Source organism: Leptopilina boulardi, unplaced genomic scaffold, assembly GCF_019393585.1.
Source record: "Leptopilina boulardi isolate dan_hultmark-lab unplaced genomic scaffold, ZJU_Lbou_2.1 LbouV2_262, whole genome shotgun sequence".
Lineage (NCBI taxonomy): Eukaryota > Metazoa > Arthropoda > Insecta > Hymenoptera > Figitidae > Leptopilina > Leptopilina boulardi.
The window spans coordinates 619,062-645,628 of NW_026137821.1; the positions used below are offsets into that span (position 1 = coordinate 619,062).

At 28.3% G+C, this 26,567-nt stretch overlaps 1 protein-coding gene across 1 annotated transcript in view; it reads left to right on the top strand.

Moving 5' to 3' along the window:
* LOC127281037 (clustered mitochondria protein homolog) overlaps positions 1 to 26,567 on the top strand; it is a 154,770-nt gene that overhangs the window by 93,918 nt on the left and 34,285 nt on the right. Inside the window, exon 2 of the mRNA XM_051304520.1 lies at positions 7,801 to 8,078. Coding sequence (XP_051160477.1) covers positions 7,801 to 8,078 — 278 coding nt within the window. The remainder of the gene's footprint in view (positions 1 to 7,800; positions 8,079 to 26,567) is intronic.

Below are 26,567 nucleotides of genomic sequence, written 5' to 3' on the forward strand. Positions count from 1 at the left end.
GTAATTCGAGGCGACCATTTAAAAATATGCCGAATTTCAAGGGAGATGTTCAATTGGAAAAAGAACTTCGAAGCGCGAAAAGGAATACAATTGGTGATCTTTTGTGTAAGTGCATCATTTGTCAAACTGCGAAATCAAAAAATAACCCTCCCGTGAATACCAAAAAATCTTTAAAAGTAGGTGAAACCCTTAATTTATCTTTCACTCTCAACAATCCCAAAGACCCTCAAACAACCCAAAAAAAATCTTCATTGGAGACGGAAAAAATTTGCCCGAAATGCGAGTCGAAAATTGGTAAAGGAATACAGCATTCTTGTAGCTCGCGCACTGCACGTTTAGATGTATTGAAACGCAAGAATATGGAACAAGGAATACAAAGTCTTCCTAATAATCAAAAACAACGAGTTGCTTCTTCAATACTTAAAGACGATTTTGACGCCGCAGCATCTACTTTATCAAAAAGTTTCGAAGTTTGCACCGCTGGACGTAAAAAAAATTATTTGTGGAGAATAATGAAAAAAACATTTTTTTGATGCACAGTGTTTAGATAATTTTCAAAATCAGACAGGTATTTCTAATAAAGGAATGAAGAATATCGGAAATTTTATACGGACGTTGGAGAAGCACATGAAAAATCAAAGGGAAAAATACGAAGGCCAGTTGTTTATGACGATGCCGAGACATTAGTTACAAAAATAATAGAGGAAAGAAAATTAATCGGTAATAATCACGTTATCAAACTTATGGCTGATGGCGGTCAAAAGTTTCTAAAAATTTGTATGTCCATTTTCGAGAGCTCTTCGATGGATATTGATTCTGATAATGATGACGAAATTCTAAATTCAACCAAAAAACGAAAAACTTACGCTGAAGGAGGTTCTCTTGATGGAGAAATTAAAATGACTAGCGTCCGTAAATTGATATTATTATGTATTGTTCCAGACGTTAAAGAAACATACGACAATTTTAAAATTTTATTTAATTTAATCCAAATCAATAACATTTCATTCAAATTCGTTTCCGATTTCAAAGTTTTATTGATTTGAATGGACAGGAAACTGCTACGGCAACTTACCCGTGTCCTTATTGTTTCATTACCTTGGACAATCTAAAAGATAAAGAAGATTTGATAAATTCCGAGAAAAACTTTGCGCTGAAAACTTATGGGGATTTAAAAAGAGACTTTTTGAAATTCAAATCATTAGGTTCCAACAAAAAAAGGCAAAATTATGCAACAGAACAGTTAATAAACCTCTTTTCGAAGAAAATGACGATGTTTGTGTGGCAGAGAAGTGTGTCGTACCGGAATTGCACATATTGCAAGGTTTGGTGAACCATTTATTTTGGCAAGGCTTGGTTCCCATTTTGGGCGAGGAAATAGCTTTGTTGTGGCCCATGTCTATTAACTGTGTAGCAAATAATTACCACGGTAAGATCTTCGAAGGTAATGCTTGCAGAAAACTCTTGCAACATGCTGATTTGTTGGAAAAACAAGAAATTTGCAACCATGTTGGAGGTCCAGTAATCGTCGCCCCTTTTATTTCTGCATTCAAGGTCATCGATAAGATTGTGAAGTGTTGTTTCTCAACTAAAATAGTTGGCTCAAATTTAGAAGATTTAATTATTGATCTAAAGAAAGCCTTAAGAGCCTTGGACAATGTTTCGGAAACATTGAAAGTACACGTTGCAGTAAGCCACATCGAACAAGCGCTCAACTTCGTGGAGAACAATGATGGACTAGGCTTGTGGTCTGAGCAAGCAGGCGAGTCAGTACACAAGGAGTTTAAAATTTATTGGTCAAGGTATGAAATAAAAAATATTGAAGATAAGTCGTATATCGAACGATTGAAGAAAGCTGTTATTGATTTTTCGTCAAAACATGTTTAATTTGAATTGGGATACATATGTACATTATTGTAGACTCGTTGAACATTAAATTGTGTTTATGAACGTATATGTTGTAAATTATTATTCCTTTGCCCATTTTAACATTTAAAAAAAAAATTTAACTCATTAAAATAATTTTTTCATTATAATGCATTAAATAAACATTCAACCCATGATATTTTGATGACTATAAAACGGTTTAAATCTTCAAAAATATAAAAACTAAAATTTTTTCCTTCTTATCTTCTATAAGCTAATAAAATTATGAAAGAAATATTTTTTAAGTATTTTGTTACACAATTCAATTTATTTAAGACAATTATTGTTTTAAATAAATTTAATTGTATAACAAAATACTATTCCAGTGAGCCCAAGAACGTTAAAAAATATCCATTTTTACCAGAGTAATTAAAAAAAAGTACAAACATTGGAAATTGGGTTTTTCTTAGATATCTTATTAATAAAATAACATATTCTCTTTGTCAAGGTGTCATTTCTTTCACAATTTTATTAACTTTTAGAAAATAAAAAGAAATTTTTTTTAGTTTTTATATTTTTGAAGATTTAAACCGTTTTAGAGTCATCGAAATATCAGAGGTCACACAATTTCCGACGGTAGTGTATTTTATTTTATTTTTATGTTCAAGAGCTAAAGCTGTTCAAATAAAAAATAAAACCAAATTAAATAGGGTTGCAGGGTAATAATTTTACCCTTGGATTTTTTAATGTTTGAATGATAATAATTATTATTAAAAAAGGTAAGACCACTCAGCGGTGCCATATTCGAAAACTCAAAAATGGTACATGAGACATTTTTTTGCTCTTTTTTTTCTATTTTTAGCCGCCAAAAATAATTTTTTCGCTCAACGCCCTTCCAAGATACCAGGACGCGCCGCTAGCTTGCTGGCAACTCAGTGGTCAACTCTGATAAATTCATTTAATTCAAAATTTTCATTGGACCATATTTTTTTGCTTTCAAATGGAACCCCAGTTGATTTTCTAAAATTAAAAATGGCGGATCTAATATGGCGGAATTTTCTTTAAGTCTATCAAATTCTCTTAAAAATTGTTACTCAGGGGTTTTTTGGGTCGCTGAATACGAATCTGATGTCACTTTTCAAAAATTTTTAAAAACGGAACCAAAATAGAGGATTAATTTTTAAAAACGTCTAGATTTGATAACAAATAGTTATCAGAGCAAAAAAATCCAAATTGTTTCTAAGTTTTTAAAAAAATACTTTAGAATTAAAAATTGAAAAGCAAAAAAATCCAAAATGTCTCTAAGTTGTTAAGAAAATACTTTAACATTGAAAACCGGAGAGCAAAAAAATCCAAAATGTTTCTAAGTTTTTAAGAAGATACTTTAAAATTGAAAACTGGAGAGCAAAAAAATCCAAAATGTTTCTAAGTTTTTAAGAAGATACTTTAAAATTGAAAACTGGAGAGCAAAAAAATTCAAAATGTTTCTAAGTTGTTAAGAAAAAACTTTAAAATTAAAAACTGATGAGCAAAAATATCCAAAATATTTTTAAGTTTTTAGAAAAATAGTTTTAAATTAAAAAGCGAAGAGCCAAAAAATCCAAATTGTTTCTAAGTTGTTAAGAAAATAGTTTTGAATTAATAAACAGAGAGCAAAATAATCAATAAATTTTCTAAGTTTTTAAGAAAATACTTTAAAATTAAAAACCGAAATAAGCAAAAAAATCAAAATAATTTCGAAGTTGTTAATTTAATTTATTATGGTAAATAAAAATTTGTTGTTCAATTTAAATTCATCAATATACGTCAATATATTAATTTATAAATAAATCATTAAATGAAAATTAAATTGATAATAATATATGTTCATTTTCAAATTTTAATTACTTTACAAAGTTTAGGTGTTAAAAACTGTCTATTGAATAACACTGTCCGACAAAATTTAAAAATTTTTTTGTTTAAGTGACTTTCTTGATTATTTTCCTTAAAACTACATAAAATATGAAAAAAAATCCATATTATACCTTCAAAAAACTAAGCGTCTATGTTTAATGTAAAGTTTTGTGAGTTTTGCACTTTTCGGTGTTTAATTAATCGGTTTACGAATAATAAAATTAATTAATTTAAACATAATTTTTTATTTGAATTAACACTTACAAAAGACACTTTAGCTGAAAAGTTAATATTTCTTATAATTTTTTTCGTTTTTTCAGATGTATCCTCACGCATTAAGTTCCATATATAGTCGCCCATCATAGAAGTGTCCGATGATCCCTGGTAATAAATTCGCTTGAAATTTGCTACTCGGGGGTTTTTAGGGTCGCTGATTATAAAAATAAAGTATAATTTTGAAAATTCAAAACAGCCGATCCAGTATGGCAACCAAAAATTTTTTTAGTAGCCATGTTAGATTCGCCACTTTGAATTTTGAAAACTGACTTCAGATTCGTAATCAGCGAGCCCTAAAACCCATGAGTAGCAAATTTCAGGGGAATTTAATAGATTTTAAAATTTTTTGTTTTTAACCCTCTCCTCCTTCTAAAAGGGTGATTTCCACCATTAGAATCGAAACTTTGCCGATTTGAAAAAATTTCTTTTCTTTCATATTTCTATGAAATTTTTGTACTTTCATTCAATTTGGTGAGTATCACTTGAAGTTTTATTTCTGTGAAATCCCTTATCTCCATATTTATTTACTAATTCTTTCATTTCTAAATTAAATTCTTACTCAAATAAATAAATTAAAAAATATGTAATTTCTGCAAACTATGATCGCATATTTTCATTTTTCAACTAATTCATACATAGAATTAATGATTAAACGCAAACCTGAGAAATAAATAAATCTAACGCATGGGGGGAATCGAACCTACGATCTACGGATTATGAGTCTAACGCTTTACCAACTACGCTATACGTGAAAATGAATGTTAACTTCTTGATGTCATTTAAACTTGCAAAAGACCTAACTCAGAAAAGTGCTTAACATCATTTAGTTAAAATTAAGATATTAAATTATATTTTCCAATTAAATGCAATTTATAAAATATAATTAATTATATGCTTCATGATTATTATCATGAATCATCCCAAGTGAATTTTCAAAAAAAGTGTAAATATATTTTTATTAAAAACGCGTTTTTCGTTGTTCTGAATCATTGTAAACATTAATTTTTTGTTGATGAAAAAATATTTGACTTTTGGACTTAGAATAATAAATAATATATATAAATAAATGAATAGTATCAAATAACTCATTATTCTCATTACACTTAAATATTTAATTGATCAAAATATTTTATTTTCCTTTAATAAAATAGTGAATTAACATTAAATAACGCATTATTTATAAATAATGCGTAAATTATTTAATATATATATTAAATAATTTAATTAATTAGAATTAATAAATCTATTGTATCAAATACTTTTTATTTGTACACGAAAACAATTTTGGTGTACCGGCGGTCTTGGTTAGTTTAAAAATTTTTGTACTTTAAAAATGGACATCAATTATCCCGGTTTGGTGCAACCTATTTCCCCTACAGTACGTCTAATGTCCCTTACAGTGCTTCAGACGCACCAAATCAGGATAAGAGTTGCTCTCAATCCATAGTACAATAGTTCTACCGTAGATTGTGCATCTAATGCACTAAAAAATTTTCCGTGTATCAAAAAAATGAAATATTTGAGTGAAATAAATAAACCAATAGTTGCAAGTAACTCATTATTTTCGTTTCAAATAAACATTTAATTGATTAAAATATTTTTTTATTTACCTTTATTAAATAGTGTATTAGTATTAAATAATTTAATTGACTTAAATCAGTTAAATAAAGTTATTGTATTAAATACTTTTTATTTGTTTTAATAAAACGAAATATTAGAGTGAAATAAATACATTAATTGTTTCAAGTAAATCATCATTATCGTTTCAAATAAATATTTCATCGATTGAAATATTTTTTTATTTGCTTTGATAAAATAGTGTATTAGTATTAAATAATTTAGTTTACTTGAATCCATTAAATAAAGTTGTTGTATCAAATATGTACTTTTTATTTGTTTCAATAAAACGAAATATTTGAGTGAAATAAATAAATTAATTGTTTCAAGTAAATCATTATTATCGTTTCAAATAAATATTTAATTAATTGAAATATTTTTTTATTTCTCTTGATAAAATAGTGTATGAGGATTAAATAACAAATTTTTGCATTAAATAATTCAGTTTATTTGAATCAATTACATAAATTTATTGTGTCAAATACTTTTTATTTGTATCAAACAAACCAAATATTTGAGTGAAATAAATGAATGAATAGTTTCAAGTAAGTCATTATTTGTATTAAATAAATTAATTTATTCAATTCAATTAATTATTTAATTGAACCAAATACGATTTATTTAGTTCAAATAAATGCGATTCAAATAATTCAAGTTATTTGAATCAAATGCATATGTTTTTGATCCAAATAAAAAGTATTTGAACCAATTAAATATTTTTCAAATAATTTGAAGTATTTGAATCAAATACATTTTTTTCAGTGTTCACACGCGTCGATGTGAGGCGCGTCGTTGTAGTGGTACGGATTACTACTTTTTCTAGTAAAAATCCTTAGGAAATAGTAATAATTGCTCCGCTTCATAATAAAAGTTGCTTCGCTCCTAGTATTAATAGCTTGACATTTTAAATATTACTTAGCTTTTAATAAAAGTTATTATTTCTTGAGAAGTTCCCAAATTAATATTCGAAAGTAGTAATTTTTGATAGAAAATGTTACAATTATTACTCTTTTTTTCTCCGTGTACAAATATCAATTTTTTAAGTTTTAGTTTATGGCCGAATTAACATTTTATTGAAACATCAAGTCGGTTTTGTTTCTCTTGTCTCTTACGAAGCTCTAATTCCCCCGATTTTTCTCTAATCATAAGTTAAAATGGTTATGGTTATATTAAAATTTTAGGACTACAACTTTATTCTAATTTTATACGGAAAAAAAATTTCCAGTCAAATAAACACCCAGATGAACCATATTACTAAAATTGGCGAAATATTCATCATAATTACTATATGCGAAATGATATCTCTTCATACCCTTAACCTCGTTAAGGAGTGATATTTGTTAAAGTAACACTGGGTAGATGCACATAAATATAGCTAGAAGAGAAATGTGCCTTTTAAAAGATGCTCTTGCAGCCATCGATGCTTATAAATAAACGCACAATGTAAATAGTAGGTATTTAAATGCCGTACTATTTCCATCGAACTTTCTTGTAACTCGTAAATTAGGAGAGTGCTTAAAAAATTATTTGAAATGTGTCAAAAAACAATGAATATCCAGACATAGTATGCAGCTCTTTAGGCTGAATTCAGTATTCAGTTACTCAATTGTAGGACAAACATCTACTTATTTAAATTTAGTATCATTATAGATATTTAATCTCTCGATATTCGAATTAATTAATATAATGAATAATTTTGAGGCAAGTTTGAATTTGATTAAAATAGATAATATTTATAATGAGTATCTATTGTAATGGTTTTTTATATTTAATAAATATTAAATCATTGTTACTTTTAAAAAAGTTTCATTGCTTATTTGCTTTTACGTATATGTAAACTGAATTTTATTGAAATTACTATTGAAAAGTTGAAGGAAGTTGTCAATCTTACTTACGGTTCAGTCGTAAATACATATATCATCGACATATCTGAAAAAAGGAAGATCAAAAGTAAATTCTCTTAAGCACTTTTGCTTTATGTCATCCAGTATAAAATTTGCTAATATTCTTTCATGATCCTAAATACCATGAATTCTTCAACGTTATGATATCATTACAATTTGTTATTTTAAAAATTTTTTATTTTTGAAATCAAAATTTATCTATAAGTGTGTGAAAACTATATCTAAACGAAATTTTAATTTTCAGATGCAAATCAAAACGGAGAAAAAATTGGCAATGCTAGTGGTGCCCTTGAAAATGTTCTTGAGAAAGGAGAAGTTGAAGCTACCAAAGAGGGAGAGAAAGAAAAAGAGAAAGATAAGCTTAAAGAAAAATCTGATAAAGATGGGGAGGCTGATAAAGATAAAGACTCTTCAAATGAACAAGAAGTAGTATTTATTCAGGATATGGGTTTCACTGTTAAAATAGTAAGTCCTGGAGCAGACCCTTTCGATATTCAGGTTTCCAGCATGGAACTAGTACAGGTAAATTTTCTTTCTTTTCTTAAAGCTAATAGTAAATGTCCCAGACGTAGACACTTTAACCCTTTAAGTCACACATTTTTCTTTTTACTAAATTAGCTTGAAAATTGTTACTCGTGGGTTTTCGGGGTCGCTGATTACGAATCTGACATTAGTTTTTAAAAATTTTAAATGGCGGATCCAATATGGCGGACTTGGAGTTAAAAATTAACTGAATTCGCTTGAAAATTGTTACTCGGGGGTTTTCGGGGTCGCTGAATACGAATCTGCAGTCAGTTTTTAAAAATTCAAAATGGCGGATCCAATATGGCGGACTTGGAGTTTAAAATTAACTGAATTCGCTTGAAAATTGTTAATCGGGGGTTTTCGGGGTCGCTGAATACGAATCTGATGTCAGTTTTCAAAAATTCAAAATGGCGGATCCAATAAGGCGGACATAAAAACTAAAAATTGACTGAATTTTTTTGAAAATCGATACTCGGGGGTTTTTGGGGTCGCTGAATACGAATCTGATGTCAGTTTTCAAAAATTTTAAATGGCGGATCCAATATGGCGGACATGAAAACTAAAAATTGACTGAATTTTTTTGAAAATCGATACTCGGGGGTTTTCGGGGTCGCTGAATACGAATCTGATGGCAGTTTTCAAAAATTCAAAATGGCGGATCCAATATGGCGGACATAAAAATTAAAAATTGGCTGAATTTCTTTGAAAATTGACACTCGGGGGTTTTCAGGGTTGCTGAATACGAATCTGATGTCAGTTTTTCAAAATTTAAAATGGCGGTTCCAATATGGCGGACTTGGAGTTTAAAATTGATTAGATTCGCTTGAAAATTGTTACTCGGGGGTTTTCGGGGACGCTGAATACGAATCTCATGTCAGTTTTCGAAAATAATAATTTCTTTTTTTTATCTATCCTGCTCTCAGCGTTACCCAGAACCAACGACGTGGACATGGCAAGATTTTGGTTCCACCTTGTTTTTTTTATTTATTTATTTATTTTTTTTTATTTTTATAAATAAAACAAATTACGATCGTCAACAATCTTTATGATAGTAAAAAAAGGTATACATTGGATTCAGTTACAAAAACATAAATGCTAACAATTTTGTAAATAACAATACTGCTGAGTGTAAAAAATGTTTATTTTTACAGGTTACTAATCCAAGGGTTGTCAGGTACATGATTTAAAGATAAGCATCTATTATTTCTATTTAAACATTTAAAATTCTGAAATTCTATTTTTATTTTTTTATTCAGCGACCCTGAAAACCCCCAAGTAACGATTTTTAAGCGAATACAGTCAATTTTCAACTTCATGTCCACCATATTCAATCCGCCATTTTGTATTTTTTAAAACTGACATCAGATTCGTATTCAGCGACCCTGAAAAACCCCTGGTACCGATTTTCAAGCGAATTCAGTAAATTTTTAACTTCATGTCCGCCATATTGGATCCGCCATTTTGATTTTTTTAAAACTGACATCAGATTCGTAATCAGCGACCCCGAAAACCCCCGAGTAACGAGTTTTAAGCGAATGTGTTGACTTTTTATTTTTTCGTCCGCCATATTGGATCTGCCATTTTGAAATTTAAAAAACTGACATCGGATTCGTATTTAACGACCCTGAAAACCTCCGAGTAACGATTTTCAAGTGAATTCAGTCAATTTTCAACTTTATGTCCGCCATATTGGATCCGCCATTTTGAATTTTTAAAAACTGACATCAGATTCGTAATCAGCGACCCCGAAAACCCCCGAGTAACGATTTTCAAGCGAATTCATATGAAATAGAATTGTAATATAGTGAAAAACCAAAGGTGGGTCGCTGAGCGACCCACTGTGACGCAAAGGGTTAAGGAAAATTCAAACTTTAAAAATTTATTTAAAAGACTTATCAAGTATAAAAAATGAAGATTTTATGCTTTCTATAAACATTAGATATTTTGGAATCACTTAATAAGAAAACAGAAATTTTTAAAAAATTAGGTTAAAAATAACAATATAAAATAAAATGTCTCAATGTACCAGTCATAGCCGAAAATATTGACTAAGGTCCCAATGGTGGTCGCACGAATATCCCAGTGATGGCCGCTTGACACTACTTAGGTTAATATATTTAAAATTCGTTATGTATTCAACTACCTTATTTTATTTAAACTATTGAAATATATTACATATAGGTATAGATGATAATTTTTTTGGATTTACATAATTTAGTCAAGATGTTAGTTGTTTTTGGTAAAAATCAACATTTTATTTTTAAAATTCTTATTAAATGAGCTTTCGCCCGTCAACGTCGGGCCTCATCAGATTTAAATACTGAAATTAAATTTACATTTTTTGAGTTTGTTATAAAAATAAAATTTAATTAAATTGATAAACATAATCTCAAACTCACCAATATGGATTTCCACTCTCATTTAATAATTTTAAATAAAAAAATAATAAAAATTATAATAGAAAAATAATTTTCCTAAAAATTCCGTGAAACCAAACATAATTCAAATTATGTTGTACGATGTTTATGTGTCGATATGTGTTGTACAAAACACGTGTTTCAACGGATACTAATATAAGTTTAAAAGAAATTAAATTTGTTAAACAATTAAAAATCTGCTTTATCATTTATGGGTATGATTAATGATGTAAAATCTATAATATTCACATTAGTTGATAACTGAGTGATCTACTATATCACTATAGTGCGTGTGATTCAAAATTAGGTTAAAATAACAATAATAACAATATCAATAATAATAATTAAAAATCAATAACAGCAGCATTAACATCAATTATATTATTAATTATAATACAATCAATGTTGAAATAACATACTTCTATATTATCATCATATTATTATATTATTATATTATAACCAATATTAATTAGTATTTACAATAAGAGAGTGGTATATTTGATTTAAAGATGTTAAGTCAGTTTTTTATTAATTGAATTACTATTTCTCAAAATGTGAAACATCTCCTTAAATAATTTTTTTTGTGATTCAATTCTGTGCAAATAATTTCAGTATTTTCAAACCGGAAATTGTGATCTTGGTCATGTGCGTGAATGACTAAAGCAGTACTTCTGTTATCAAGTCTGCAGTCTCTTTTATGTTGATAGATTCTGTCTTTAATGTAATTACTTGTTTCACCAATATAACAGGCTCCACATTGAAATGGAATATTATAAACAATGTGATTCCTATATTGGAAATTTGTAATGTCTTTATTTTTTGAAAAAACTTTAAAGGGATCTTTTTCATAAAAGAAAACGACTTTAACATGATAGTCTATATAAATGTTTTCAAAAAAAGATTTTTATTCATTTACAAAAGGTAAAGCAATAATATTACTTGTGTCGAACGGTGTTTTTTGTAGTTCAATTGTAGAGAAGAGTTTTTGAAATCTAATATTTATATGTTTTGATAAAAAAAGATGAGGAATAATTGTTTTCTTTAAGAGTATTAAAAACAAAATTTAAATTTTGTTCATAAAATTTAACATTAAAGAGCCTAAATGCTCTGTCCACCAGACCGTATACTATAGATATCTTATCTTTTTCTGACACGTTTGAATTAAAATTAACGTATCTGCCAGAAAAGGTATCCTTATAATACCAGTTGGTGATCATAGAATCATTCTCTCTAATGATTGTGACATAAAGAAAATTAATAGAATTATTATTTTAAATTTCTATAGTAAATTGTATATTTTCATTATATTTGTTCAAATATAAAAGCAGTAAGTAAATTGTTAATGTTATTTTCCTCAACAATGACAAAAATATCATCAACATATCGGCGATAAAAATAACATGGAAAACTTAATTTTATTAAAACATCTGATTCTAATTTTCCATTACAAGGTCAGCTATGATGCCCGATATTGGTGAACCCTTAGGTGTTCCAAAAATCTTCTTATAAAATTCTCTGTTAAAAGAACAATAGGCATTGTCAATACAAAACTCTAAGATATCCAAGAAGACGTTATCAGGAAGTTTGGTATGTTGTATAATTTTACGCCATTTTAACTTTACACATTCTAATACCAATGATTTAGGAATATTAGTAAAAAGAGATTTTGCATCTAATGAAATTAATCTACAATTAGGTGTAATTTTTTTATTTTCAATTTGTTTAATAAAATCAAAACTATTTTTACGTGGTATTCTGTTTTGTTAATAACTTTTTGAATAGGGATACTAATAAATTTAGACAAATTGTAGGTGGGAGACCCACAAAAAGATGTGACAGGTCTCATGGGACATAATTCTTTATGTATTTTTGGTAATCCATAAAATTTTGGAGCTATTGAATTGTATGAATGTAAATGTTTAGACATAGGTCAATTTATATAGTTTTTTGTTAAAAGATGTTATACTTTTGTATTTAGTTGTCTTTGAATAATTTGGGTTGGATCTGATTTTAATTTTGTATAAACTTTAGTGTCTTTTGTAATAATGCCAAACATTTATCTCCATATTCTTTTTTATCTAAAGTAACAGTTGTGTTGCCTTTGTCGGCTTTACAAACAACAATATCTTTATTTTCTCTAAGAAAATTATTAGCTTTTATACCGATATTATTAATCATGGAATTACTCAAAATGTTATAGTTATTTTGCGAATATCATTGAAGTTTATTACACAACTTACTTCTAAAATCATTTAGTTTTTTCTTATTGATTTTTTTTTCAACAAGAGACAACGTTTCTTCAACTATCATAGCCTTATTGTGTTGATTCGTATAGAATTTTTCGCCTAAGCTCAAAAAATATAAAACATCTTTTGGAACAGTTTTTTTCGACAAATTCTTTATCCACTTATTACTAATTTTCTTATTAAATTTAAACTTATAATATTTATTATTTAACCATTCGAATTTCGAAACAGACTTCTGAATTATTTGTTTTTCATATTTATCACAAATGAAACTTTGGAAGTGAAAAAAATTTAAATTTTTAACAAATTTAATTTCTTTTAAACTTATATTAGTATCCGTTAAAACACGTGTCTTGTACAACACATATCGACACATAAACATCGTACAACATAATTTGAATTATGTTTGGTTTCACGGAATTTTTGGGAAAATTATTTTTCTATTATAATTTTTATTATTTTTTTATTTAAAATTATTAAATGAGAGTGGAAATCCATATTGGTGAGTTTGAGGTTATGTTTATCAATTTAATTAAATTTTATTTTTATAACAAACTCAAAAAATGTAAATTTAATTTCAGTATTTAAATCTGATGAGGCCCGACGTTGACGGGCGAAAGCTCATTTAATAAGAATTTTAAAAATAAAATGTTGATTTTTACCAAAAACAACTAACATCTTGACTATATTACATATATTTATGAACTTGTTTAACGTCAAATATATGCTTTTAATAATATTATGATAAAAAATATATGTAAAGAGATAACAAAGTAATAATTAAATTTTACTTTGCAGTTAAATAATTATTGTGCTTTATATTTAAAATGAAAATTTCTTATATAAAATGATTTACAAAATAAAAATCTTCATTATTCTTTGATCGAATCACAATTCGCATTTGCTTTTTTCTACTTTTTTGCAATGATTCTATTTTTTTCTCTTTCTTCTGTTTTCTTTGCTACGATTTCTTATTTTTTCTTTTCTTTTTGATACTTACATTCTTTTCTTCTTAATTGCAAAGCAACATTTTTTATTTCTTTATTTTTTTTCTTTGGATTAGGTTTGCTTCTTTCTGATGAATGGCAGTCTCTTTTTGCTTTTCCTTTTCTTCATGGAACTCTCGACATTTTTTTTTTAAACAATTACTGCTGGAACTTTTCCTTTTTTTTCGCTTCTGACTTTTTTCGTGAAAAGAAGAAAGAAAAGTTTTAAAAATACTGAATTCAAACATGTAGTGGTTTACTTTCTTTATCAATTTTTTCTTCAGTGGTCGTTAGTGAGTTTTTGTTTTCATTAAAATTTTGAATGTTTAAAAGAGAGTTACATTCATTTACTCTTTCTCCAGTGATCGATACAAGGTATGCAATATTTTTTTTTACTTATTGGTTTACTTTTTGATTCACTTTCCTTTTTATCACTTTCATTTCAGTTTCTTTTTCACTTGTTCTTTCATCGCATTTTTTCATTTTAATTTTATTTCGATTTTTTAATTCTTTCGCATCAGTTTTCATCGAACTTTTTTCATACTTTGCTTTTCTTAATATATCCTTTGTCACCTTCGTCCTGCACTATTATTGTTATTATTATCAGCAGTATTATCAGTATTATGAGTGTTATTATCAGCAGTATTATTACACGTATTATCACCATTATTATCACTATTATCATTTTTATTATCAGCAGTATTATCAACATTTTTATTATCATTATTATCAGCAGCATTATCAACATTATTATCACCATTATTATGAGCAGCATTATCACCATTATTATGGGCAGCATTATTAACATTATTATCAGCAGTATTATAAGCAGTATTAACAGCAGTATTATCATCAGTATTATCACCTGTATTATTAACATTATTATCAGCAGTATTATTACTAGTATTAACACTTTTATCACTATTATCATTATTTTTATTATTATTATTAATAATTTCTTTGTATATTATATCAATACATCCCTTCAAAGCACTTTGACTTACACTATTTCCATTATTGGCACTGTTTTCACTTTCCAATCTTACCTTATCTTTCTGAAGACCTGTATTTAAACCTTCATTTTTACATTTTATTTTTGTCATACACATAGGAATCTTATAAGTAAAAGCTCTATCTGCTCTCCTCTTCAATAGCTTCGCAACCTAAAAGAAAAAATGTCAATTATACCTAATGAATTTAATTTTCTAGTAGATCAGTCTATTGCAAACATGGTTTTTGTAAACCAAGCTATTTGGATTTTAGAATTTGAAAATTAATTAAATAGATTCAGAGAGAAAAAATATTAATAGTCCAAACTAAAAGTAGAAAATTTAATATTCTTTAAATATAGTAAAATACAAAGAATTTTAAGGGGTAGAAAACGTACACATTTTTTAGAGAAAAAATTTTTCTTACTTTTAGTTTTGAAACATATTTTCTACTTTCACAAAAAAATATACCATTAACTGACGCTATTCTGCTACAAGGAAATTGTTAATTTGTACAATATTCATTTCAAAAATATTAAAATTTAACACCTAGTGTAATTGTACGAGAAATAAAATGTTATTAATAAATAAACTATTTCTAACCCACCTGTGTGCTCTCTAAATTTGAATCAGCTAAAATCCGCTGATGGGCAGCGAATAGTCGCTGATTGAAAAAGCTATAAGTATGCAGCTGCGAATCAGCGACTAACAACTATTTCTGTCAGCGGAATACTTCATTTTAAAAATAAATTTATCTTCCGACGAAAATGACCGACGTTCGCCGATTCGTGTTTCGATATTTTATTAGCTGTATCCGCTGATTTGCAGTGAAAACTTTATTCGCTGATTCAAACAGTGAAATTTTAGCTAATTCAAATTTAGAGAGTGTGAAGTGAGCATATCAGCATATCTTAGTTTATTACAACTATTAACATAATATTTATTGCATAAAATGTTATCCATTAGGTACTACAAATACAATGATATCGTAGTTTATGATCATATATAGTTTGAGAAAGTTTTACATTACTTAATTTTTATACTAAAGTTTTCAAAACGCATGATATTGAAATTTTTTTATTCACGAAAATAAATTGAGTAGCTGCCTCCAATAACTCGCCGAGCGCTTGGCCGATCGCTCTAATGCCAGTCAAACGTTCAAAAACGTGAAAAAAATGAAAAATCAAAATTTTGATTTTTGAAAAGTGCAATCTTGTAGGACATAAGATGGCGCATCTTTTTTTCCTTTGAGTTTTTTTTGTAGATCAAAAAATAGAGTTAATATATGCAAAACACTTAAAAATTTTATTTCACAAATTTCATTCAATTTTTAAACATAAATCATAGTATCTTTGACAAATTTCAATGAATCTTATTGAAAATTAATATACATACGTATTTAGGTCCATAGAAGACGACAACATAATCAAAAATATTAAAATCATCAATTGTTTATTTATAATTAATTGTAAATGAAGACTAGTCAATAATAATGTTTACTTACCTTTGTCGACATAAAGTGTGTGGGGAACTTCAGAGCTGAAGAAACTTCCAGTGAGACATTTGTTTATCATAATGTAAGGAAGTTTTTTGTAAAATTGAAAAACAATTTATCAACAACTTTAGAAAATATAGAACGTTTAAGAAAACATGCGCGACGCGCTAGCTAGTCTCTGCGCGGAGAATTGCACACAAGAGTTAAGAAGGACGTTATGTTATGTTGTGATATATTATGTTTTAAAAATGTAGCCAACATACTATCACTGTTGATAGTATATCAACATCACTAAACTCACTATCACTAAAGTTGTTGATAAATTGTTTTTCAATTTTACAAAAAACTTCCTTACATTATGATAAACAAATGTCTCACTGGAAGTTTCTTCAACTCTGAAGTTCCCCACACACTTTATGTCGACAAAGGTAAGTAAACATTATTATTGACTAGTCTTCATTTACAATTAATTATAAATAAACAATTGATGATTTTAATATTTTTGATTATGTTGTCGTCTTCTATGGACCTAAATACGTATGTATATTAATTTTCAATAAGATTCATTGAAATTTGTCAAAGATACTATGATTTATGTTTAAAAATTGAATGAAATTTGTGAAATAAAATTTTTAAGTGTTTTGCATATATTAACTCTATTTTTTGATCTACAAAAAAAACTCAAAGGAAAAAAAGATGCGCCATCTTATGTCCTACAAGATTGCACTTTTCAAAAATCAAAATTTTGATTTTTTTCACGTTTTTAAACGTTTGACTGGCGTTATATTAGAGCGATCGGCCAAGCGCTCGGCGAGTTATTGCAGGCAGCTACTCAATTATTCAGGAGTATGTTCATGTTTTAAAGTTGAGGAGAAAAAATACAGAAAACCCACAAGCACAGAAAAAAACTGAACTCATTTTTGCTGCATCTCATTATGAGATCGGCATCAAAATGAGTTAACAGACAACTTCACGTTACTCAAAATGAACCTGAATAGAAAAACTGTAGAAATATATAGGTTTTGTTTTATATTGTAATATTTTCATTTTTGTAGTACTGCAGATTCTTGTAAATTATAGAAAATAAATATAAAAGTAAATTATACTTAGATAATATTTGTCTTCGATTCTTGTGTAATAAAATTTGTGAAAATTTTCTTCATTTATATTTTTTCATTACATATTCACTTTATTTTAATAATTTTTAAATTAAGCGCTTTTTACGCTTAAATACTTTTGCGTTATATGATTGGCACTAACACAGTTGAACACAAATTAGTGCAACTTTTTTTCAATTATTCATAACTTTTTCACTTTTAGTCCAAGCAAAAAGTTTCATAAACGTTTTTTGCTCAGAAAATATTAAAGTTTAAGAAAAAAAAATTAATTTTAGAAAATTAAATTTTTTTAATTTATTTATTTAAAAAATGAAATTTGTTTTTAATTTTTAAAGTTGTTATCGGGCTCCGTTTAAGCTGAAAGAATTCATGAACATTCCTTAATATGAGCCAAAGACATGTGCCAAATTTGACGAATACCATATTTTTTGTTTTCGAGATAATAACACAGCCCCACAAAAAAAAAAGTGTCGTGCGCGGCAGACCAGACTAGTCATTTCCTATGTATTTTGACGCGCTGAACACGAATCCGAAGTCCGTTTTGCTCCATCACGTCAGGATTTTTTTCTAACCTCCAAAAACCTGTCGGATTTTGAGAGGTAGGCTATTTTTTTTTTAAATTAATGGATTTACTTCAAAATTGGTATCTAGGGGTTTTTTGGGTCGCTGATGACGAATTTGAAGTTAGATTTTCAAAATTCAAAATGGCGGCTCCAATATGGCGGACGAATTTTGTAAAAATTGATTGATTTACTTCAAACTTGGTATCTAGGGGTTTTTTGGGTCGCTGATTACGAATCTAAAGTTAGATTTTCAAAATTTTAAATGGCGGCTCCAATATGGCGGATTATATCGACCCTTCAAAGGTGATAATTCCGCCCTTACACACGAAACTAGGAGCAATTAAACAGTTTGTCAAAGCCTTAGATAAAAAAGGAAACTGTTTCAAATACCTGGAACAAAAGTTTCCAGAAATCTCTGATGCGAAACTAAAAGAAGGGGTTTTCGACGGAACACGTATTCGCAAATTGTTAAAAGATGAGCAATTTATCACCAAGATGAATAAAAAGGAGAAAGCCGCATAGCTTAGTTTCAAAGCAGTTGTCGAAAATTTTCTGGGTAATCACAAGAGTGAAAATTGGGAGCAAATAGTTAGTGATATGATTAAAAACTTTGGTAAGTTAGGATGCTTAATGAGCATAAAGTTGCATTACTTAGACACGCATCGGGATCAATTCCCTGAAAATTTTGGAGATTACAGTGAAGAACAAGGAGAACGATTCCATCAAGATTTGAAAGAATTTGAGCGTCGTTATCAAGGAAGATGGGATATAAATATGATGGCCGACTACTGTTGGATGCTGAAAAGGGATATTGTACCTGGAGGCACCAATTTGAAAAGAAAACCATTACACAGATCCTTTGAGGACAAGAGAGTGCGCTACCATAAAAAGACGTGAATACCTTACTTATGTATATAAGAATTTCCATTTCTAGTTTTGAAAATCTAACTTCAGATTCGTAATCAGCGACCCAAAAAACCCCTAGATACCAAGTTTGAAGTAAATCCATCAATTTTTACAAAATTCGTCCGCCATATTGGAGCCGCCATTTAAAATTTTGAAAATCTAACTTTAGATTCGTAATCAGCGACCCAAAAAACCCCTAGATACCAAGTTTGAAGTAAATCAATCAATTTTTACAAAATTCGTCCGCCATATTGGAGCCGCCATTTTGAATTTTGAAAATCTAACTTCAAATTCGTCATCAGCGACCCAAAAAACCCCTAGATACCAATTTTGAAGTAAATCCATCAATTTAAAAAAAAATAGCCTACCTCTCAAAATCCGACAGGTTTTTGGAGGTTAGAAAAAAATCCTGACGTGATGGAGCAAAACGGACTTCGGATTCGTGTTCAGCGCGTCAAAATACATAGGAAATGACTAGTCTGGTCTGCCGCGCACGACACTTTTTTTTTGTGGGGCTGTGTAATTAATTAATTAATAAAAATTAATAAAAAATGAAATATTTTACGAACAAATAAAATTTTAATGCTTATCAAAATCCGCATCCAATGAGCCCTATATGAACTATTTCGGATGAACGGATGTTAAATTAATAATTAATAATAATAATTATTTAAATAATTAATAACATTTGAAAGAGTGACGATAAACAGTTAATTTTGCTTCCTCGTGGAGGAAGCTTTGTAGTCTTTTCGTTTATAAAACTTTTCAAAGTGGCGGAAACAAATTTTTTTCTTTATAGAAACATGTTATATTTTGTCAATAAAATTTTGCTTTCTCCACGAGGAAGCCAATTTTTTTGCTGATCGTAAAGAGGAAGCAAAATGTTCATGTAATGAACATCTGAATTTACAACTTGTTTGTTTTGTTTTGAAGATCATCTAATTCTGTGTCAAATAAGACCAGTGCAAATAGCATTTTTAACAATATAAATTATTAATACTTAGATGATTATTGAAAATCGCTTTTTGAGCACCCCATAGCACATTTTGGCGTAGGTTTCCTACCATCTCGGCACGGTATTTTTCGGTCTTTCTCTAAATAACATTTTAGAATTAATTTTCGATTCTTAATAATACTTAATATTCTTTTCTTGATAATTTCTTAATAATTCTAATTTTATTTGTTCGTAAAATATTTCATTTTTTATTAATTTTTATTAATTAATTAATTATTATCTAAAAAACAAAAAATATGGTATTCGTCAAATTTGGCACATGTCTTTGGCTCATATTAAGGAATGTTCATGAATTTTTTCAGCTTAAACGGAGCCCGATAACAAGTTTAAAAATTAAAAACAAATTTCATTTTTTAAATAAATAAATTAAAAAAATTTAATTTTTTAAAATTAATTTTTTTTTCTTAAACTTTAATATTTTCTGGGCAAAAAACGTTTATGAAACTTTTTGCTTGGACTAAAAGTGAAAAAGTTATGAATAATTGGAAAAAAAGTTGCACTAATTTTTTAATGCAAATATCTCGAAAAATAATAAATATTTTTTTTCAAAATTTTTGTTACTCAATTAGACCCATAACCTCTACCCAAAAACTTAGTATAGAAGGAATCGAAGGATAGACCCCTCAATCTCACGTGGAATTGCTCAGTTGTCAATGAAGTCAACAAGATTTCTAACCTAAAAATTCCTTTATTTAATTTCGTTAATTTGTCTAAATCAACTTTAAGAATTAAAGTTTTCTTAAGGTCTATACATTTGTTTATTAAAAACAATTATTTTATTTAATATTTTTGTAAGTAATTATTTGTTTGTCGACGATAATTTAACATTAATCTCGAACTCAAAATGAATCTGACGTTCAATTTGAAACATGTCACTACAAAACTCAAAATGAGTCAAACCAGATCATTTGTGCTGCGTAACGTACGCTACTCATTTTGAGTTCAGTTTTTTTCTGTGAAATGCGGTTTTTGTGGTCTTTACCCTATTTTACTCAAAGTCCTGACGTGATACGCAATTTTGCAACCCGGGATCGTGTTCAGCACACAAATATACATTGTAAGAAAAAGTATTTATTTTGCTTCCTCGTGGAGGAAGCTATGTAGTCCTTTCGTTTATAAACTTTTTAAAAATGGTGAAAACAAATTTTCCTCTATATAGAAACATGTTATATGAGATCCTGATCAATTGTCCGGATGTATGTATGTGTGTGTGTATGTGTGTGTGTGTGTGTGTGTGTGTATGTGTGTGTGGATCGTTTTTGTGAACACGATATCTTTAACAGGTTTTAATGGATTTGGATAAAATTTGGTAGGCTTATTTAACACATTAATCTCTCAAAAATGACGAGAGGATTTTTAAAAATACCCCAAAAAAAAAATTTTATCGTCTTTTTTCCAAAAATTTTTTTTTAATTGAAAAAATTTTTAAATCGAAAAATTTAAGGTAATATATAATATAATCGTCTTCTTTATGTCAAGATGAATCGATTGATATATATAAAGTATAGATTTGATTGAAATTTAAAGAATTAAAGAAAGTTAAAAAATCAAAATTTCTCATTTTAGCTAAAAAATGATGTGTTTATTTAAATTCATGTTTATATATGAAATAATTTTATTCCCTGCATTGAAACGAATTGGTTGGTATATATAAAGTATAGATTTGATTTAAAATTTGAGAATTAATAAAAATTGAAAAATCGAAAATTCATATTTTAGCTAAAAAATTTTGTGTTTTTTTAAAATTCAAGTTGATGAATAAAATAATTGTATTCCTTGCATTAAAACGAATCGATTCGTATATATAAAGTTTATGTTACACTCAAAATTAATTAAAATTTTCTTTATTTTTCAAAAAATTTAATTAATTTAAAACATTTTTAACTCGAAATTTTTTAAATCAATCAATTGAATTGGACAAATTCATTGCTTCCTTCACGAGGAAGCGAATTTTTTGCTTCACACAATGAGGAAGCATAATGTTTATGAAATAAACATAAAGGACCCCCTCCTTGTTTACTTGTGTTTTCAAAAAATAATTGAAAAAATTTCTTTGAAAAATAAAAATATTTGGAAATTTGAAATTAAAAAAAAATTGTGTAACTTTGTTGTTTTCACTCCAATTGAAAAATGTTAAATTTGTTTGAAAATTTTGTTGTTTTTTGACGAAATTGTCTGTCCAATGAACTCAGGCGAAATTTTGGAATTTTGCATTGAATCGTGGACATTTTCAAACTTTTTTAAACCCTCCCCCCCTAAAGTGTCCACGTGGTATATGGACGGCCCTTTATTTTGCTTTAATAGTTAAAATCTTATTTTATAAACAAGAACATGCAAAAATTTATTTACTTATTTAATTACAATGTACAGGCTTACAAAACAGAGAATAAAATTACTCTTTAGTGCTGACGCACTTAGTTTATTAAGAAATTGAGTAAAATGAAATTTTTTAATTTTTATTGTTATAGGTAATGAAATTTAATATATAAAGAATCTTATTTTGTAGAAGTGTAATATAAAATTCTACCCGTGGCTACTCTCTTTTTGTAATTGTATGAAAAGAATGTTTGTTATTATTAAATATTTTACACCAAAATTATTTTGTGATACAACGTAACCACAGATGTACTTTAACCCTTCTTGAAATATCCACTGTCTCGATTCTTCATTTTCTAGTTCCTCCAATAGTGACAATTCTACATTTGTTGGCTCATAATTCGCTCTATGAAAAACTAAAAATATACGTGATATATTAAAATATAAATTATATAATAATATCAGACGTAAATATTTAAATAAAAATTAAATATTTAAATTAAATATGAATAAATATAAATACAATAAATTAATTAAATAAAAATTATTAAAATCGTGATAATTTATAAGTATTGAGAGTACTCTTAGTACAGAAAATTGCTTTTGGCCAATTTTTCTGAAACTCTGCAGTTATGTGACCGGCCACGAGAGAAGGGACCTTAGGTCAGCAAAAGTCAATATTAAAGTATATGGTACTTGATAGATTTTGAACTCCTCTTTCACATGCAAAAGTCAAAAACTGATTAGGTCAATTACTTTTGACGCAATAAGATTGTAAATATAGGTATTTCATGGACTGTCATTTACGATGACTGTGACTATTGCATCCCTTGCTATGAAAACGATAGTCATGGTAACCGTTGTTATGGTAATAATTGCTGTGGTTAGCATTGCTATGGAAACGCCAGTTACTGTAACCATTGTTATAGTAACTGTCATTGTAGTAACTCTTACAATTTTAAGGTCTTCCATATCAAAAGTTGCTATGGTAACGGTAGTCATGGTTACAGTTATTATAGTAACAATTACCGTGTTAACGATTGCTATGGAAACAGTTGTCATGTTAATGATTGCAATAGTAACGCTTGCTATTTTAATCATTTCAGTAGCAGCGGTTGCTATGCTAATGAAAGTCATAGTATTCGTTGCTATGTAAACAGTTGTCGTGTTAATGGTTGCAATTGTAGCGATTGCAATTGTAACGGTATCTATATCAGCGGTTGCTTTGGTAACGGTAATTATGGTAACCGTTGTTATGCAACTTTTGTCATTATGTTGGTATGTCAATTTTTAAATTAAACTAAACTCACACCAGTTTTTAACAAGTTATTCTTATTTTAGTAAAAAAAATAGTCATCATTCATTTTAATAATTGTCTTAAGTATTAAAAATAATGTAGAATGACGTAGCAATATGTAGGTTTTATGCTATTTTATGCTGTAAAATATGTTGAAGAACAATATTTTAAACTGAAAGTAATTTATTATTCGGTTTTACTGTCCATACTTTTATTTTCTATGCATTCCTAACCCAGTTAATACATATTTTTCGAAATTAATGTTCCTGTTTTGCTCGTGTGACAAACTTCACGCAACTTATGTTCTTCCTACAGATGTATACTTGTTGCATAAATAACTACTATTCGCGTCTGGACTAGAATAAAATATCCATTAAAGTCCCTAGATATAAAATAAAAATTATTTGCATTTAAAACCTATTATTCTAATTGGTAATGCCAAATGAGATAGTCAGCATAAACAGCAAAAACTTATCGAGTTAAAAGTATTGTGGTAAAATGTTTTTTATTGTGAGAAAAATCTTGCCGTCTTTTTAAATCCACTTTTTATACTTTTTACGGTTTATTCCCTATAGACACTGGGACATAGGATGTCTTTACGACGTCCTTAGAACATCCTTAGGACATTTATCTCCATTCGAAAGACATCCAAAAGACAACTTGTGTTCTAAGGATGTCTCTAGGACACAATGTATCTGTTGAACGTCTTTTGAACGGTCATAGACATCAGCTGGACGTGAATATAAGTGCTATTATAAGCCGCACGAAAATAAAGCGAAATACAGGGTCAGCTCCAATATCATCTGTGACACGGGTTTAGGTATTCTGAAATTCTGACTTCATATTCGCAATAAGGTACCCCAAAAACACCCGCGTAACGAGTTTCAAGCAAATCCGATGAACCTTTTTAAAATCGTGTCCGCCATATTAGATCCGCCATTTTGAATTTTTGAAATCTGACTTCAGATTCGTAATCTGTGACCCCAAAAACCCCCGAGTAACAGATTCTGAGTGATTTTGATAGATTATAAGAACAGAACATTCACAAAAACATTATTTATTACGTTATCATTTTTTCAACTTTGAGCTACTGTAGCTCAAAAACTGGCCATTATTTTGAATATTGTCATTAACATTTTTTGTTCAGGAGTCCTTAAACTACAAAACTGCAGAGTTTCAGAAAAATTGGCCGATAGCAATTTTCTGTACTAAGAGTGCGGGGTCCTTTGACTGATTCTGATTTAGAGAGTACAATATATAAAATATTTCAATGAAAACTATTATTATTATAATTATACGGTATTGTATTATATGGTATAGAAGATAAAGAATTAACCTTCGACACAGTCTTCACTGTTTTTCAAATTATCTGAAAGCTGAATCAATTCGTGTACTTCTTCATCATCATCATCGTTCAAGTTTACTTCTTCAACAGATTTAAATAAATCATTATTTATTAATTCTTCTTCTTCTTCTGACATATCATCCTGATCTTTTTCTTCATTCGTTAAGTTTTCAAAGCCTTTATTTTGATAATTTGAATTAAAAACCACATCCGAAACATTGATAAGATTTTTTTCTTCTTTATCAGCATCTGTATTAACATTAACTGAAAAAAGATCTACCGAATGTTTTCCCATAATATACCATTTCATTCGATATTTAAGATCCAAAGGCGTAGGGTGATCATTTTGACCTCCTATTCCACGAATGTAAGAAAAACAGTTTTCTAAAATGTCTTGATTAAGTCTGTTCGTTAGTAAATATTCCACTTTGAAATTTTCTGAACTATACTGTTGCCTTAAATAAGCAAATAAGCTTGGTAGAGAAAGGTTAGATAAAAAAATTCCTTTTTGAAAGGGTAATAAACCCTTTCTTCCTACAACTCTCATAGAGTTAATAAATTCAGACATTTCTTCTAATACTTCACACTGTTTTCAAATTCGACTCCAAAGGCATGAGCTTCAGGATAATCTTTAAATTTTTTAATTGAGTTAAACAAATCAAACCATTTATTGATAAGATCAAGCATATCCGACAGAGGTTTCCAATTTTCGAATCCGCGAAATTCTTTTTGACCACAGTACTTTACAGCTTGAGCAATACATTCATTTTACAATCGCGTTTTTGTATAGATTTGCACAATCTTTCAAATTTAAAAAATTTATAAAATTAGGATCCTTGGTATTTTGTTCGATTGTAAAAAAAGTGTCCGCGTTTCGAGAAAAAAGTATTTTAAAATCAATGTATCATTTTCACGTTCAGTGCCGTTTTTATAGGGCGATAATTAAAAAATCTGTAGCTCACAACAAACCAAAAAACACTTTAAGGGGGGAACACCAGTTGTAACTCAAGAAATAATGCTTTTTACAAGAATATTTTCCAAAAGAACAATGAATCTTTTTAAAGAATACTATTTATTAGTTAAAAGTACATGTTAAAAGCTGTAATTTAAAAGAAAAAAAAATTTTTTTTAACAAAACCTTTTAGAGATATGAGCCATTGAAGTGGCGCCTTAAGAAAAAAGGCGAATTGCGGTGACCAGCATTCTGCAAGTATACTTCGTCTGAAATACAAAAATGAAGTTGATTTACATTTATTATAAGATTATCTAGTTCGTGATCGAAGGATTTAAAAAAAAAAATTTGACAAAATGGCGACCTGTCAAAGTCAAAAGTATGATTTTCGTTAAAAAAATACGGTCGATTTTCAGCTATATAAAAAAAAGTTTTGCATAAAAAAAAAATCCTTCGATCACGAACTAGACTTATATGTGTAAATGAAGCACACTAAATTTTAAATAAATCGGTTTAATGGTATTCGAGTAATCGTGGTCACCGACTTGGAAAATGTCATTTTGAGAAAAACGCATTCAAAGTTTCAACTTACTTTTTTTTGTTCAGAAGAAATTTTGTTTCCAATTTACAAAGAGTCATCGATTCCTGGACCATATAATAACTCTTCCGCAGTGGTTGCCGTTTCTAAATCATAGGAAAAGGCCATCTGTCGTTAGGGTCAGGTATGGCTGGCCACCTTGTCTGAAGCCACGGGACGCGCCGCTGCAGTGTTCTGTATATCTCATTTATTTTTCACCGGATCAAGTTTAAAATTTACAGACACATTTCTAAATATGTATAC